Raw genomic sequence first — 16,645 nt, forward strand, 5'->3', positions numbered from 1 at the left:
AGCACAACAAACGCACAACACAAGGAGAAACTTGGTGTCCAGGGGAGGCCCCCGGCGGCTGGAGCGCGGCGGAGGCAGGCGCAGAGGCCGGAGGCAGAGGAGGCGAGGGGCGGCCCGAGCTCGGGGAGGGAGCGAGGCGAGCGGTCATGTGCCCGTGCCCCCTGCACCGCGGCCGCGGCCCCCCGGCCGTGTGCGCCTGCAGCGCGGGGCGCCTGGGTCTGCGCTCCTCCGCCGCGCAGCTCACGGCCGCCCGGCTCAAGGCGCTCGGCGACGAGCTGCACCAGCGCACCATGTGGCGGCGCCGCGCGCGGAGCCGGAGGGCGCCGGCGCCCGGCGCGCTCCCCACCTACTGGCCCTGGCTGTGCGCGGCCGCGCAGGTGGCGGCGCTGGCGGCCTGGCTGCTCGGCAGACGGAACTTGTAGGAACGCGGGGCTTCTTGGTGGGGCCGGAGCCGAGACCCAGCCGGAGCAAGCAACAGGTACGCGAGCCGGCCAGCGAGCGCCAGGGCGCGGCGGCTGGGGGCTGGAGACGCTGGGCTGGCCGGGAGCCGGAGAGCCACAAGTTGAGCTTTCTTCCCTTCCCATCTCCTTCTTCCTCTGCTTCCTTCTCTCACAAGGATCTACGTGTCCCTCCCATCCAGCCCCCATCTCTCCTTCCACGTGTCAGGCCCACCGTTTCTGTCCCCTTCTCTTTGACTCCTTCAGCGCATCCTGCCACTACCTCCAGTGGGGTGGCTAGGGGAGGACTTCGGCCTCCACACCCCCCACCAGCCGCTCAAATCAACACACAATACGAGAAAAAAGTGTGCTTGCTGTGACAACGTAGTTACAAGCCACGCCAGATAATTATAATCTAGCGCTGTTTCAAGACAAGTCCCCATCCTCTTCCGAGCCGCCTGGCGGTCCTAAGTCGCCCCAGTCTCCATCAGCTCCACTCTAAACCCGGTTCCTCTAAGTGTCACTTCTCCAGTTTCTGTTCCCCAGTCTCCCGCGCCCAGAGCGCATCTCCATCCTTCCTCCCTCTCCGGGTTGCTAGCTGGCGCTCTTTCTCCCCAAGGCCCGCGCACTTGGCAGTTTCCCTTCGCGTTGGCAACTTCTTCGCTGCTTCTCCAGCGAGGTGTCCCGTGTAAGGAACGTGGCCCACTCTTCACCAGGCGGTTGGAGCTGGGGTGGAGAAGGAGATGCCCCCCGAAGTGGGCTGGGATCGGAGGCTCTTAGGGAAGCTCCCTGGGGGGGATCCTTAACGAAAGAGCATTTAGTGAGCTCCTCTGGGTGCTATGCCCAGATTAGGAAGGGAATGTTGGAGACCCTGCTAGGCACTGCGCGGTGGTGGGGGTGGGGAGTGAGTAGTGAGCACCTCGTGTGTTTGGTACTAGTGGGATAGGTACTGATCACCTACTGTGCGCTAGACCCGTGGGGTTGGGGAAATTATTGAGGACCAGCTGTGCGCCTGGCACTGAGTTAGGCGCTTCGGGGGAACAAACGTGTAAGGAACGTCTTCTTTTCAGATCCTGGAATAGAGAGGGGAGCTGCAGAGAATGGGGCGGGGGAATCAGGCTGAGCCCACCATAGGTGAGTCTCGGGCCAGAGGGTGAAGGTCGAAGGTGAGAGAGCCAGCCACTCCGGGATGCCAAGGCCCACTGATGCCGAGCCACGCGCTGACACTCTGGGAAGCTGGCGCGGCGCCCTCAGGCGAGGCCCGAGCGTCTGCGCCCTCGGGGAGAGGCGGCAGCCGGAGCGTGGGGGGTGGCAGCGCCCCGGGAGCTGCGGGGGTGCGCGGGGTGTGAGCCGGGAGCGCGGGCGACAGATGTCTCGTGGGCCGGCGCAGCCCGGGCGCTGGTGAAGAGAGGCGCGCACTTCGGGGCGCACCCTGCCCGGCTCCCGGAGGTCCCATCCGCGATTCCTCCTCGGGAGAGGGGCTCCCTCAGCCGGCAGCGGCCGGGCTGAGGCTGCCAAGTCCCCAGGGGCCGAAACAACATTTTTGGACCGGGCGCAGGGAGCAAATAAATAAATAAATGGAGTGGAGAGAGAAAGAGAGAGTCCCGGAGCTTGAAGCCCAAAGCGTGGGAGTTGGGAAAAGGTGGAAAGGAGGGTGGCGAAGGGAAGGAAAACAGGTGGCGAGACGGGGAAAGAAAGGAAGGTCGGGGGAGCTGGAGAACAAGTGGCAAGATAGCGGGAAAGTGGGTTAGAAGAAAAGATGGAAGGAAGCGCCATCCGGTAGAAAGGGGAGGAGGCTGGGACAAGGCTTCCTCCTGTCTTGGGGTCCAGGTGAGGTTGGGGAAGGCGCTTCCTTCCCAGGACGGGGCGGTGCGGGATGCTGGGCAGCCCACCCAGGGGGCGGGGAACCCCGGAGCTGGGCCTCTCTGTGCGCCCGGGGCTGGGGTGCCCCCAGGACTCCAAGGAGGAGGTGGCGCGGGGCTGTGGCCTCGCCCGGGCTGCAGGTGAGGGGCGGAGAGGAGCTTCGCTCCTGCGGCGGTTTAGAGTTTATTTCCCCTTCAAGCCCTGCTTCTGCCCCAGAGTTCCCTGCTGCGTCCTGACTTAAGGCCACCCCCTGCTCATCCCCCAGCCACGCATCCTCCAGGAATCTCACGCCTGGGGTGCCCTGACCCCAAGACGCACGCCCCTTTCCTCCAGCGCCACCCCTCACTCCCTGGGACGCCTGAGCTCCCTCTCAGCCTTGGTTCCTAACCAAGGGACTGGAGTTCTCTGCAGCTCAGACTTTTTTTGTGCTTTTGGCTCAACTGGGGGACCCATCTTTCCCCAGCCTCGGGTAAGATAGGAAGAAGTGGAAGGAAATCCATAGGAGAAAGACCATTTGCTGAGTTCTGTTTGTGGTCCTCTCCTCTTTTCCTACCCTCCAGGAGAAGTGGGGATCCTCATAGGATAGTTTAGGGGGTTCAGGGCACCTGAGCCAACCATATAAGGCAGACAAGATTTCCCTTAGGCATTAAGGGTGGGCTTAGCTGTTTGCAGGACAACCGTTTCAACATTCTTGTTTTGGGTCTGTACTGTGAGCCAGCAATACTTTTCTCAGAGCTCATTATTAAAAAAATCCTGCATGCCCTAACCGGTTTGGCTCAGTGGATAGAGCATCGGCCTGCGGACTCAAGCGTCCCAGGTTCGGTTCCGGTCAAGGGCATGTACCTTGGTTGCGGGCACATCCCCAGTGGGGAGTGTGCAGGAGGCAGCTGATCGGTGTTTCTCTCTCATCGATGTTTCTAACTCTCTATCCCTCTCCCTTCCTCTCTGTAAAAAGTCAATAAAATATATTTTTTAAAAAAATCCTGGAAAAGAAACAACCCTGAGACTCAGTTTTCCCATATGTAAAATGGGGACAATTATAGTACTTAATGCATAGATGTTGTAAAATGAATTCAGACATAGAAAGGTCTAGAACAGTGCCTGGAACATAAGAAGGGGGATATAAATGTGAGCTATCATGATTATGATTGTGTATTCAATATTTTTTTCCCCCAAAGTAGACAACATTTTGCCGTAGTCATTGCTGGCAATTCCACACCATTCCTACTTGCCCTTTTGAAGAACTAGGGCCAGATGGGCCAGGATAGTGCAGAGATTAAGAGCATGGATTTAGGGATCAATGGAATGGGATTTAAGTCCCAGCCCAGGAACTTGCTGGCAGTGTGACCTTAGGTAAGAACCATAACCTCTCTGAGCCTTTTACATTGGAGTTGTACTCTGGGGCTGTTGGGAGGATGGTAGGAGACCATCCACTTAAAGAGCCCAGTGCAGTGCCTGGCACTTCCATCACTGAACAGAGGATGCTCTGAAATGGTTAATGCCATCCTGATGGTTTCAAAGGGGAAACGGGGGCAGAGAGAGTCCACCTGAGTCATTCAAAGGATCAGAGGCCAAGTCAGAAATGGGACTGGAATTTCTATCTTTGAGCACCCCCCCCCCCATCCCCCTCTTCCCCCAAGATGACTCGTGGGTTGCAGGGGATGAGAAGATACTGGGTAGCAAGCAGGGGGCGGGGGGGGGGGGTAGTGAGCCTTGAATTCCTGCAATAGAGAGAGTCCCTTTCTGAGGGAGCCTAGGGGAGGCTCTTAGGAGGCCAGGAGGAGGGAGGGTGTGGTTTACCCAGTCATTGCTCTAAGATACAGGAAAGGGAACAAAAGGTGCTTTATGATGAGTGCCGGCTGGCAGAGGTGTGGGAGGGAGGAGAAGTGTGCCTTGGGAGGGGGCAGGGAGGGGGAGAATGAAACCAAGGAATCCCGCCTCCTAGAGGGGCCGGTGGAATCTTGCCTGGGGCCTAAGGAGAAGGGGGAGAGAGGTGGATTTCGCAGGCCCAAGAGGCAACAGGGGTCAGGGGCAAGGCAGATAATGGGCCAGCAGGAGCCTGCTTTTATGAATTAATGAGGGCCTGGCCCGCCAGCCAGATTTGCTAGCTGGTTCTTGGCAGGTACTTTGGGCATTAAGTGGTTAAACCCGGAGGCACATCCCCGAGGCGTCCCTCCTGTGGCTGCACCTCTGCCAGCAGTACTTTTAGAGCTTGAAAGCTTAGGCGAGTGGAGGGAGAGAGCGGAGCAGGAGACAGCTGTTGGGAGGAACCCCTGGAAGGGGCCAGATGTACAGCCTTCCTGCCCACATGGTCTCTTGCCTGCAGTCACCCGCTTGCGTGGTGAGAGGCCAGGGCACAAGCGCCTGAGCTGTGGATGTAAGAACAGCCACGCCCCTCCCGGGGATAATTAAATACCCCCCCTCCCCCCATGTGGGCTGGGTGGGCCTGGTGACCACACCTCTGATTTTTGAAAAGTTACCTACATTGGGGGTAGGGAGGAGTGAGTAGGAGCTTCTGTTTCCCCTCTGGTCATCACCATATGTGATGATAGGATTGCCCCATAGTGTCCCTAGCCCCCAACGACTTGCTTGTCACATAGTAGGTACACAATATGTAACAAATCCATGAATCAGTTAGAAACTATGCAAGACAGGTATTATTGTTTCCCAAGTCCAGCTCCTCTCATTTTTTTCACTGAGTGGCTATTGAGTGCCTACTGTGTGCAGGGCACTGTGGACACAGGAAGGGCCAAGACACAGAAGCCCCTGCTCTCATGAAGCCTACATTTTAGTGGGAATAAAGTGATTAAGTCAATAAGGATTGTTTTGGTTGTTATTGCTGTGGAACCCACTGCTCCAAAACTTAATGGCTTAAAACAACTACTTGATTATGCTCATCATGTATGATTATGCCCATATATTCTCTGGGGTAGGAATTTATAAAGGCATAGCTGGGGCTCCAGGCTGACGGGGCTAGAGTCATGGGGTGGGGAGGGATCTTCATTTACAGATCTGGCCGTTGATGCTGGGTGCTAGCTGGGACTGCCAATCACAGCACCTACACTCAGCCTCCTCTTGTGGCCCGGGCTTCCCCACAGCTTGGCAGCCTCATGGTGGTTGGATTCTGACCTGGTGATTCAGAGCTCCAAAAGCAAATGTCTTGGGAAGCAAGTGGAAGCTGCTTGGCCTTTTCTGACCCAGCTTCAGAAGTCAGTTGGATTAGAAGCAAGTCACAAGACTGCCCATCGGGGAGTGGCAAAGTCCTAGAAGAGTGTGTGAGCAGGAGATACTGTTGTGGCCATCTTTGGATTATGCAGCCCAACACAGAGATCATTTCAGAAAGTGCCGAGGGCTCTGAAGGGAATGCACGAAGGTAATGTAATAGGGAGGGCCCAGGGGACCCCCGCCCCCCCCCCCCCCCCGCACCTGCAGCGGTTAGGGATGGTCTCTTTGAGAAGGAGCCAGGGTACTGGTGACTGAATGGCAAGAAGGAGTCAGGCATCCAAGACCTGCAAGAAAGGTGTTCTGGGAAGAGAGACTAGGATGCCCAGTGGCCTGGAGGTGAGACTTTGCAGGGGGTTTTTGAGGAAGAGAAAAATGAGCACTGTGACTAATGCCCTATGAACTTGGGGTAGCAGACATCGGAGGGGTAGGCGGGTGCTAGATCTGTCCATGGTAGGTAGGGAGGTGGGGTTCTAAGTGCAATGGGGAGGAGGGGCTGGGGAGAAATCCAGGTTCAGAGAGGCTTTCATAAGTAATGGGATTCACAAACACTTACAGCACACGAAGAGACAGTTTGCAAGAGAATCCTATATAATATAATAAGAGAGGGATATGCTAATTAGCCCAGATATGCTAATTAGTCAAAACCAGTATGCAAATTGACCATCACTCCAACACACAAGATGGCCGCCCCCATGTGGCCACAAGATGGCCTGCAGGGGAGGGCAGTTGTGGGCAACCAGGCCAGCAGGGGAGGGCAGTTAGGGGTGACCAGACTGGCAGGGGAGGGCAGTCAGGGGCAATCAGGCCGGCAGGGGAGCAGTTAGGCATTGATCAGGCTGGCAGGGGAGTGGTTAGGGGGTGATCAGGCTGGCAGGCAGAAGCGGTTAGAGGCAATCAGGCAGGCAGGTAGGTGAGCAGTTGGGAGCCAGCAGTCCTGGATTGTGAGAGGGATGTCCGACTGCCTGTTTAGATAGGGCCTAAAGATTGGAGAGGGTGCAGGCTTGGCTGAGGGACACACACACACACACACACACACACACACACGCATGCACTGCATGAATTTTGTGCACTGGGCCTCTAGTACTTAGATATGAAGCAGTAAAAGAGGATGCAACATTCCATTGTCATGATTTGCAAACATGAACTGAGCACCAGCTCAGAGCTGGACAGCCGGATGCAAAGATACAGAACCAGTCTCAGCCCCTGCCTTTAGATGCTCCTTGACTTCAGGGACAGGAGGCCCTGGCTCTGTCCGACCCCCACCCCAGCCTCTCAGTGGAAGTGAACTTGCCTACCTCAGGGCACTCAGAGCACTGTGGATACTGGCTGGGTTTCCATCACCTAAGAAAGTTTTCCTTTCAACCCAGTAATTGTCTTCTCTCCCTCCTCCTGCCCTAAACTGGTGCCTGTGCTATGAGGTAGGGGGCCTCTGTTTTAGCCCACCTCAGCGAGATGCGTCCTTTTCTTACTGCTTGGTACCCAGGAAAAGAGAAAGCTCCTTTACCCCCCTGTGGAGAGAAAATTGGCTGCCCCATGGGGTGTTGTCTACATTGAACCTTTGTTCCACAGGCTGTAGACTTGGGCAAGATGGAATTGAATTGCTTGGGAGACTTTATGTAATATTCCTTTTTTAAAAAATAAAAAAAAAATACCCTTTCTTTGACTACAAACAATATTGCACGTTCATTATCAAATATTTGGGAAATGCCGAATAAAAGAAAATTGTAGTCAATTGTTTTGCTCTCACCACTCATTCGTTGTTATCATTTTGATCCATTTCTTCCCAGTCTAAAAATGCATTGGCAGGCACTTTAACAAATAGGATCACTCTAAATACATCCTCTGAAACCGGGCATTCTCATTCTATCCTGCTCCTCCTCGCCTCATATTTTCTCCAGCACACTTCTTAGAGGCTGCTTAGCGTTTCATTATTTGGCTGTTCCATCCTTTAGCCTCCCAGTCTGCTCTTTTAAAAATGTTATTTATTGATCGATGAGAGAGAGAGAGAGAGAGAGAGAGAGAGAGAGAGAGAGAGAGAGAGAGAGAGAGAGAAAAAGAGAGAGAGAGAGATACAGAGAGAGAGAAAGGATTCCACTTATTTATGCATTCATTGGTTGATTTTTGTATGTGACCTGACTGGGGATCGAACCTGCAACCTTGGCGTATCGGGACGACACTCTAGCCAACTGAGCTACCCGGCCAGGGCCCAGTCTGCTCTTGTTGGCCGTTTAGATTGTTTCCAACCTGACAAAGAACGTCCTCATGTACAACTCTTCGGGCACATCACAGATGATTTCCCTATCGTGCCCACCAGTGGGACTTTGCTGTCAAAGCTTATGTAAACGTTCTTTTAGCATGAAGACTGTCTAGAGAGTAAGCTGTGTGCTAAAGGTGCCGAAGGGCTTACTAGACAAGCATGGTCATTTGCCCCCATTTCTCATTCATGCCACCGGCCTCTCTCTGTAATGTGGTTATCAGCTTGGCTGGCGAGTGGGCTGTTACCACCCTCAGCTGAGTCCGTGCTGCCCTTTTGTGGGATGTCCTTTGCGGATGGCATCTCTAGACATTGTTGCCGTGCGTATGAGGACAGATGGCTCCTTGCATGCCTATCCCCACATCAGCGAAAGGCTCCAAGCCACAGCCATGTCACCAGGGTTCTCAGAGCTTCCCTGCCTGCCTGGTTGTGCCTGTCATCATGGGACGGCCATGGCCCATGTTCATCTGAGATCCTTGGGTCCGGCACCTGGTACTTAATACATACTATCGGATGCTAACATGCTGCTGATGGGAAAACTCAGACAAGGAGGGGGCGTCTTCAGAGTGGGAATGTGTCAGGGGCAATGCGATGGATTCAAGAATCGATACCATTTGCTAAGACAGCCCGGATTGAAAATGTGTAGCCTGTTGGCACACCATGGGGCCTAATTCTTGATTCAGAATTGAAAGTGTTTTAGCCTGTTGGTACACCATAGGGCCTAAGTTTTGACCCAGGAAATGTAACCACTGGTGACTTATTATCTATCTTACTCACCCAGATTTCTTGCTGAGGCAGGACATCTGGGTGGAAGGGACATGAACTCTGGAGTCGGGCTGACTTTCGAATTAGGCCCCACCTGCCCTTTCCCAGCTGTGTGACCTTAGGCCTGTCCCTTTACTCTCAGCAGCTTGAGGGACATCACTGATGTCCAGGAAATAGCAAATGATGGTGGTGTTCTTATTCGGTGTGAAATTCAGTCCACGGGTCCAAAGTGATAGGGTGGTGGGAACGCAGAGACTTTTCTGGACCTTTGGCATAAAGCAGTTGCTAATTCTGCTTCTCCCACTCCGTGGCTGACCAGCAGCATCTGAGCCACTGAACCAGGGCTGCTGAACCTCCAGGACAGCACTCCCTCTCCTGGGAGACACTGGTCCCACTGCAGCACTTGGCGTGGTGACCTGCACCGTGCGGGCATTCACTAACTACTGAGGGGAGGAATGGATGGATGAGTTTGGGGAGGCCTCAGGGAATTTGGGAAATTACACATAAAATTGGCTGATTCCATACTCCTGTTTCCCCTCACTTGAGAGAGACACCCTGGCTGTGACCTGATTCGTAGAAGACCTATGACCCAAAAGGTCACCATTCTAGAAACACAGCCAGAGCGACACAGGACTTAGAGACCACCTGACCCCATTCCCTTCCCTTGCAGATGGGGAAACCAAGGCACAGAGATAGCTGCGAGGGTTAAGATGAGGTGGGTGACAGCCAGCTAACTCTACAGTGTCTGAGTATAAGCAAGGGCTGACACCTGCCGATCTCCCAACGGAACTAGACCTGCAGTTGAATTTTGTTCAACTTGCAAGTTCCACCCCCCAACTCCCTGCCAACACTTAAAAACCAGGCAGGTTTCCGGTACGGATTTTCATGTAGAAGACTGTACTTCCAGTATTTCTTGGAGAAATGGAAAGATCTGACAACTGTGAGTTTGTATTTCCACGTGGTAACAAGACTGGAGATGAGTGTCCCCTTTAGATGGGACATCAACGCTCCAGTTACCCCGGTCCTTCCTGGGTTCACGTTACTGGGCCCAATGCGTCCCAATTTGCGACCTGATTTAGGTACCACCCTGCTGGACATCCCTTGATGGCACCTACAGCCACATCCACACAGGTATCCGGTTTTAAATAAATGAGATCATACTGCTTATGTTTTGTCACCTGCTTCCTCCCCTCCACTGATATTAGGTTGCTGAGATCTTCCCATGTCAACAAGGAAAAGTGGTCATCATCCTTTTTCATGGCTGCATAGTATTCCATTGTTGGTCACCTCCTTAAGGACATTTGCCTGTTTCCCATTTTCTGATAGTATAAACGAGGGGTAGTGAACATGCTTGATTAGACAACTTTTTTAAAAAAGGTGAGGTTCCTAGAAGTGAAATTATTGGGTCAAAGAATGTGCCTGCTATGTGATACGTATGGCAAGATTACTTCAGGGAAGGGTCTGCCCATTGGATCTGGTGCCCATTCTGTGCTGAGCTGCTGCCTCCCCTCTTTCAGTGCTTACCCTTCCAAAGTCAAGTGTGTTTGGCATTGAAGGCCCATCTGCCATAACCTCATAGTGGGCGGGAGCTATGAGTTCTCTGGTTTCTCTCCATAGACTTTACATAATCAATAACTATTCATGATAGCATTGATAACTATTTACTGATAGCATTGATAACTAGTCACTGAAAGTATTGCTAACTATTCATGATAGCACTGATAGCTACTCATTGATAGCATTGATAATTAATGAGATGGCAGGGGGCTGGGCAGAGGGGAGCAAATACTTCTTCCAGAAACTGCCAAACGGCCCCCTCCTCTCTTACACACCTAAACCAGGCTTCTGCTCCTCCTGCCCCCTCGCCACAGTCTTCGCAGGCCCAGCTTCCTAACGGACAACATGAGCTACACAATGGAGATTGAAGCAATGACCCAGACCAGAGCCATCTTCTTTCCTCTAGGAAGGTTCTACATGGAGAGCTCTGTCCCCATGAGTCTTAGGCACCAGGACCGACCTCTGGTGCTGTCAGAACTCTATGGGCAAAGTCAACCCACCGAAACCAAAGATGGGAGAGGGGGAAGTTGCCACCATTACTCATGTGCTCACTTACTCTCATGCAACAGGTTGAATTGAGCACCTACTATGTGCGGGCATTATGCTGGGCTCTGGGGACCTAATGATGGGGTGGAGAGGGACATGGTGTCTGCAAATGACCAGAAAATATTCTGGGAAGATTAGAATGAAGGGGGTTTTCCTCTTATTTCTATATCCTCTATTGTTTGAATGTGTAGCTTCTCCCTTGGGGAAAAAAAAGAGTATTTTTTTAAATTAAAAATTGCGGCCTCTTAGGGGGAAATGCAAGAGTCCTAACTCTCCTCAGGTACAGGAAAAAGGGTGTGAGCCTCCTGCTTCATCTAATGTGGCTGTGGGGGTCACAGTCGCTGCTTTCAGCGTCCAAATGCAGCCCAGGGAGGCAGGACTTTGTGGCTCCCCCCCTCCCGCCCCCCTCTGCCCGCCCACCCCCTCCATACTGTGGTGAACAGTGGAAATGGGACACTTTTTAAAGGGGTTTCATAAATGTCCTCAGTCATGAGCTTTGGTTGTGAATCAGCATTGGAGAAAGTTCTTTATGAGCCAAGTTTAAGGGAAAACATCCCAGGAGCAGGACAGGGGTTCATAGGGGGCAGTGGACTTAATGTTTTGAAAATAGTTTCAAATTGTACAATTATTATTTGTTCCTTGCATCAAACAAACAAAAACAACAGAAAACCCAAAACAATACAGAAATATAGAAAGTAAAACTCCCTTTATGCCCCTGGGGTCACTTACAGTCCAGATTTTATAATAACTAACACTAACAACAAAGGCAGACCTACTATGTGCACAATTACATATATGTAATTTCAGAGAGGAAGGGAGAGGGAGAGAAAGACAGAAACATCAATGATGAGAGGGAATCATTGATCGGCTACCTCCTGCACGCCCCACACAGGGGATCGAGCCCACAACCCAGGCATGTGCCCCAACCTTACATCAAACCATGACCTCCTGGTTCATAGGTCGATGGTCAACCACTGAGCCATGCAGGCCGGGCTAGCCTCATATGTGCTAATACTTTCAGTCCTCACATCAACACACTGAGATTTGCTATTATTCTCTCCCCTTTTCCATAAAAGAAAACGGAGGCCCAGAGAGATAACTGGCCAGAGTCACACAGCTTTTATGCGTCTGAATCAAGACTCCAACTCAGGCGTCAGGCTCCAGTCTGTGCTCTTAACCATTACAGTGTTCTGTGTCTCTGCCACACCTTTTTATGTGGGGACACACACACACACACACACACACACACACACACACACACACAAACACACATAGTCATTAATGGAAAACCAATCTGGGATTGTGGTATTTGGCCATTTGCTCTTTTCAATGAAGAATCATAACCATGTTTCTGTCTTGGCATATTCATTTACTTTTAAAATTTTTGTTTATTGATTTTTAGAGAGAGAGAAGAAGGAAGGGAGGGGGGCCATTGAGTTGTTATTTCACTTGTTTATGCATTCGTTGGTTGATTCCTGTATGTGCTCTCACTGGGACTGAACCCACAACCTTGGTGTATCAGGACCACACTCTAACCCACTGAGGTACCGAGCCAGGGTGTCTCAGCATATTTAGATCTACCTCTTTCTGATATGCATGTAGCGTAATTTGTTAATCCAGCCTCCTACTGATGGACACGTGGGTTGTTTCCAAATTGTCTCTATTACAAATAAAGTTGGAGAGAACATCCAATTGTGTAACTACCTCTGTGGGCTAGATCCCTAGCCTAGGGTGTCCAATGTAAGATCCCCAAAAATGTATGCACAAGCCCACTCCTGTTTGTGGGACGTGGTGGAATGTGTCCACTGGCTGTGGAGTGGGGAGTTTTCGATGGTCACGTTTCACTGTGGACACCAACCTGTAACCAACACATGCGTGGGCGTGGGGATTCATCCAGGCAGCAGGCCTGGGAACCTCAGAGTCAAGGGCTCAACGATGTACAGGGAGGATAAGTGAAAATCAGTTGCTGGTCCTTCCTAGTTTTGCAAGAAAATGCCTTTCTTTTGGTGGATGAAGCTGATCACAGCTTTAAAAATACCATTTTTCAAAACACACACACACACACACACACACACACACACACAACCCATTTTTCCTCACCTCTTCTGGTGCCATTGTAATGTTCCCTTCATCATGTGCATTTAGCTCACATTTGCCTCTTCCATTTCATTTAATGGAACCATACAATATTTGTCTTCTCCTGTCTGGTTTCTTTCTTTTAGCGTCATGTCTTCAAGGTTCACCCATGCTGTAGCATGTGTCAGGACTCCGTTCCTTTTCATGGCTGCATAATATTCCACTGTATGGACATTCCCCAATCTATGTGTCCATTCCTCAGTTGATAGACATTGAGGTTGTTTCCACTCTGGGGCTGGTATGGATAATGCTCCTATGAATGTTTATATTCAGGTCTTTGTGGGGGCACATGTTTTCAGTCCTCTTGGTTATATGCTGTTTTTTAAAGTTTGAAGTTGCTGACTTGGATCCCCGTGACCATCAGCTCATGTAGACAGTGAGTCCACTGTTGCTAATGTAGATGGTGGGGTCTGTGTTTAGGACTCATCTCTTAAGTGTAGTCACATATATTGGGTTGGGGTCCAAGGAAGAGGCAGAGAGCACCCCCAAACTGAGTAATCAGAGGAGAATTGACCCAAGTGTGGGCAGGGGTTAGAAACCAGTGACGGATAATGCAGTGCTCACTGCTGGGCTGGCAACACCCCTGACCTGAAGGGGGAAGACGAGGGAATAGGACCTGGAGCCTGGAGAGGGGTCTGGGGCTGAACCAGAGACCCACCTGGCAGGCACTGAGCCTGCTGCCCCATCACTGCCGTCTGCTGGCGAGACCTGGTAGGAAGCCAGAGGCCAAGGGCGCCTGCTGGTGCGGTTCATATAGGTCAATATCCCAGACCCACAGATGGAGAAAATAGGGTGATCTCTCTCCCACTTTCTCTTCTAAACCACTTGGTTTGCATGACTCACATGGCAGTTCTTATTCCACTTGCTTTAGAGTAATGTGTGAAATGTTCTTTTAAAATATATATTTTTATTGATTTCAGAGAGGAAGGGAGAAGGAGAGAGAGATAGAAACATCAATGATGAGAGAGAATCATTGACCAGCTGCCTCCTGCATACCCCCCTCCCCCCACTGGGGATCTAGTCTACCACCCAGGCATGTGCCCTGACCAGGAATTGAACCAGGTTCATAGGCCAACACTCAACCACTGAGCCACAGCGGCCCAGCTGTATGAAATGTTTTTATCTCCTCTGTTAATTCGCAGCTCCTGCTAACTCTCCAACCTCATCTCCTCTCCTCCTCCTCCTCCTTCTAATATCATTCACCTACCACAAAATCCACCCCTTTAAAGTACACAAGTCAGTGTTTTTTGTTATATTCACAGAGTTGTACAACCACCCCCACCCCCATCCCGATAATCAATTTTAAAGCATTTTTGTTTCCCCAACAGAAACCCTGTACCCATTAGCAGTCACTCCCCAATTCTTCCCATTCCCTTCAGCCCTAGGCAACCACTAATCTACTTTCTGTCTCTAAACATCTGCCTCTTCAGGAGATTTCATTTAAATGGAACCATACAATATTTGTCTTCTCCTGTCTGGCTTCTTTCTTTTAGCGTCATGTCTTCAAGGTTCACCCAGGCTGTAGCATGTGTCAGTACTCCGTTCCTTTTCATGGCTGCATAATATTCCACTGTATGGACATACCCCAATCTATGTGTCCATTCCTCAGTTGATGGACATTGAGGTTGCTTCCACTCTGGGGCTGGTATGGATAATGCTCCTGCGAATATTTGTGTACAGGTCTTTGTGGAGGCACAAGATTTCAGTTCTCTTGCATATGTACCATTTTGTCTGCCCTGCCTGGGGTGCCTCATTTTATCCTGGCTAATTCCCTGGCCTCCTTCAGTGCTCAGCACACATCTGCCTCTTTCCCTAAGGAGCTTTCTCTGTCTTCCCTCTCTCCCTCCCTCCCTCCCTCCTCCTTCCCTCCTCCCTCCCTCTCCATGAGCTCCCTCTCCTCCAGGCTCCTATGTTTACCCAGATTGCATGCTCTTCACATGCACACAACGCTCATTATCAGCATCTTCCCATCTCCATCTGTGGGCCTCTGAGCCCCTCAAGGGCAAGAACTATGTCACTGGATCTGTAACACTTAGTACAGTGCTTGGGCCGTTTAGCAATGAAGGAATGGATGGATGGATGAATGAGTGAGTGAGAGCAGAGACCGTCCCACCAGTCTGCCTTGGATATGGATCTATGAAATGAATAGCAGACCCCTGCCCCATCTGGAGCAGCACAAAGGTAGCCTGACAATGCAGTCTCTCTCTTAACCACAGAAGATACCTGTGCAAACATTCGGTCTGAAAACGAGGGGCGTGTGCACACAGACATGCGTTTAGGGAAGGCTGCTACGTGGACAGAGCTTGAGGGGTGGGGAGAGCACCCAGACTAGCTTTTGGGGGAACCTTTCCTCTTAAAACAGAGCCTTGTATCTAGCAGCTCTCGCCCCTCCCCCTCCCGACATACAGGCTGGCTGTGCAGAAGCCCAGGGCGCTGACGTCATCCCCAGTGGCTGGCTGCACGTGCCTACTGACCGACATGCAAATCTTTATTTCTGCAGGTTGGTGAAAACCCTGTGTCCTTGGAGAAAGCTGGTTCCTGTTTTCCTGAGGGGGAGCCCAGAGCTTAAAAGGCTGCGCGCGGCTGGCACTTCGAGAAGGAAGTGGGGAATACAGACAGCGCCTGGAGCACGAGAGCATCGCGGAATGGGACTGGGGAAGCCCTTTGGGGATCCAGCTGCAGAAAAGACACCCTAATGCTATTTACATACAGCTCTCTCTCTATATATATAAAAAAGAAAATATGAATATTGCTACTCAGTGCATGCCGTGTGGAGGACGTGGTCCCCTCCCTTCTCTGCACCTTCCGATGTGAACTTGACTCTTTCGTGTCTGGGGCACCGGAAGAGAGATGCCTCCTGTGTCCCGAGAAAAACTGCCAAGACTGGTGGGAATTAGCCTCAGAGCCAACCCACCGCCTGGGGAGGGATGCTGGTGGAGTCAGAGGTGACATTGCAAAAGGCAAAAGAGAAAGGCAATATGTTTATAAAAAAGTGCGGAGGACTGGAGGCCAGTGGGTAGGGGCGGTCTGGGATACCTCCACTTCCAAGTCCTGACAAGTCCTAGCCCCTCTCTCTGTCCCTAAGATAGAGAGCTAGCCCACTGTCTCATCAGGACAGCTGGGGGTCCCCCTCTGCCTCTGGGGTCGCTGGTGCTTCGCCTGAACTTCGCTGGTGCTAAGCGTGTGTTCTCGCGGGTGCCGCCTGGGTTTTCTGTTGCCAGACCTGCGAGGCCAGGGGACAAGAGAGATTTCTTTTTTGCTGTTTTGGATTCTTCTTTTCTAAAAGGATGAGGGGAGAGTGCAACGTGAGGGTCCCTTTCTCTTTGCAGGGACCAATATCCAGAGGTGTGTGGGGGCAAACCTTGAGGCCAGGGAGGGAGGGCAGAGGGGAGGGAGGGGATGGCAGCGAGTGGCCTGCTGGTCACCAGGTGGAAAGCTGACCTCATATATGACTGGTTTGCTGTCTCCCCCGCCCCAGGAAGAGTATCCTGGCGGTTCAGCCCATGGCCTCCCCCACTCCTCAAGGGAATTTCAGGGCCTAGGTTTTATGGATTAAAAAGCCAAGAAATGGCTACGTTCTGGTCAAGGGTAACTTATGAGCAAGGTACGTTGGGGAAGGGCGCGGGTCATTTAAATGAAATGCACCAGCATCTCGCTGCAGACTGACAGAGGGTCTAATTTCACACCCCCCCCCCCCCCAAATGAGCTCCTATTTTCAGAAGTTTCTAGAAGGGCTAAAAAAAAAAAATGTGTGCTGAACTGAGACTTGGCTGCAAAGACTCTTCAGGGAACAATGCTTATTTTTTTGCTTCCAATTTAAAAAAAATCCAACAAAACCAGGTATTATTCCTCTGTGCAGGCT

At 51.7% G+C, this 16,645-nt stretch overlaps 1 protein-coding gene across 1 annotated transcript; it reads left to right on the top strand.

Annotated features, from left to right (window-relative positions):
- Positions 1–36: 36 nt before the first annotated feature.
- On the top strand, positions 37–16,144 carry HRK (harakiri, BCL2 interacting protein). The gene is made up of 2 exons (XM_059676088.1): positions 37–478; positions 15,284–16,144. Exon 1 carries the CDS (start codon positions 147–149, stop codon positions 420–422), a length of 276 nt encoding a protein of 91 aa, XP_059532071.1. The 5' UTR covers positions 37–146; the 3' UTR covers positions 423–478; positions 15,284–16,144.
- The last annotated feature ends 501 nt before the right edge of the window (positions 16,145–16,645 follow it).

Source organism: Myotis daubentonii, chromosome 19, assembly GCF_963259705.1.
Source record: "Myotis daubentonii chromosome 19, mMyoDau2.1, whole genome shotgun sequence".
NCBI lineage: Eukaryota > Metazoa > Chordata > Mammalia > Chiroptera > Vespertilionidae > Myotis > Myotis daubentonii.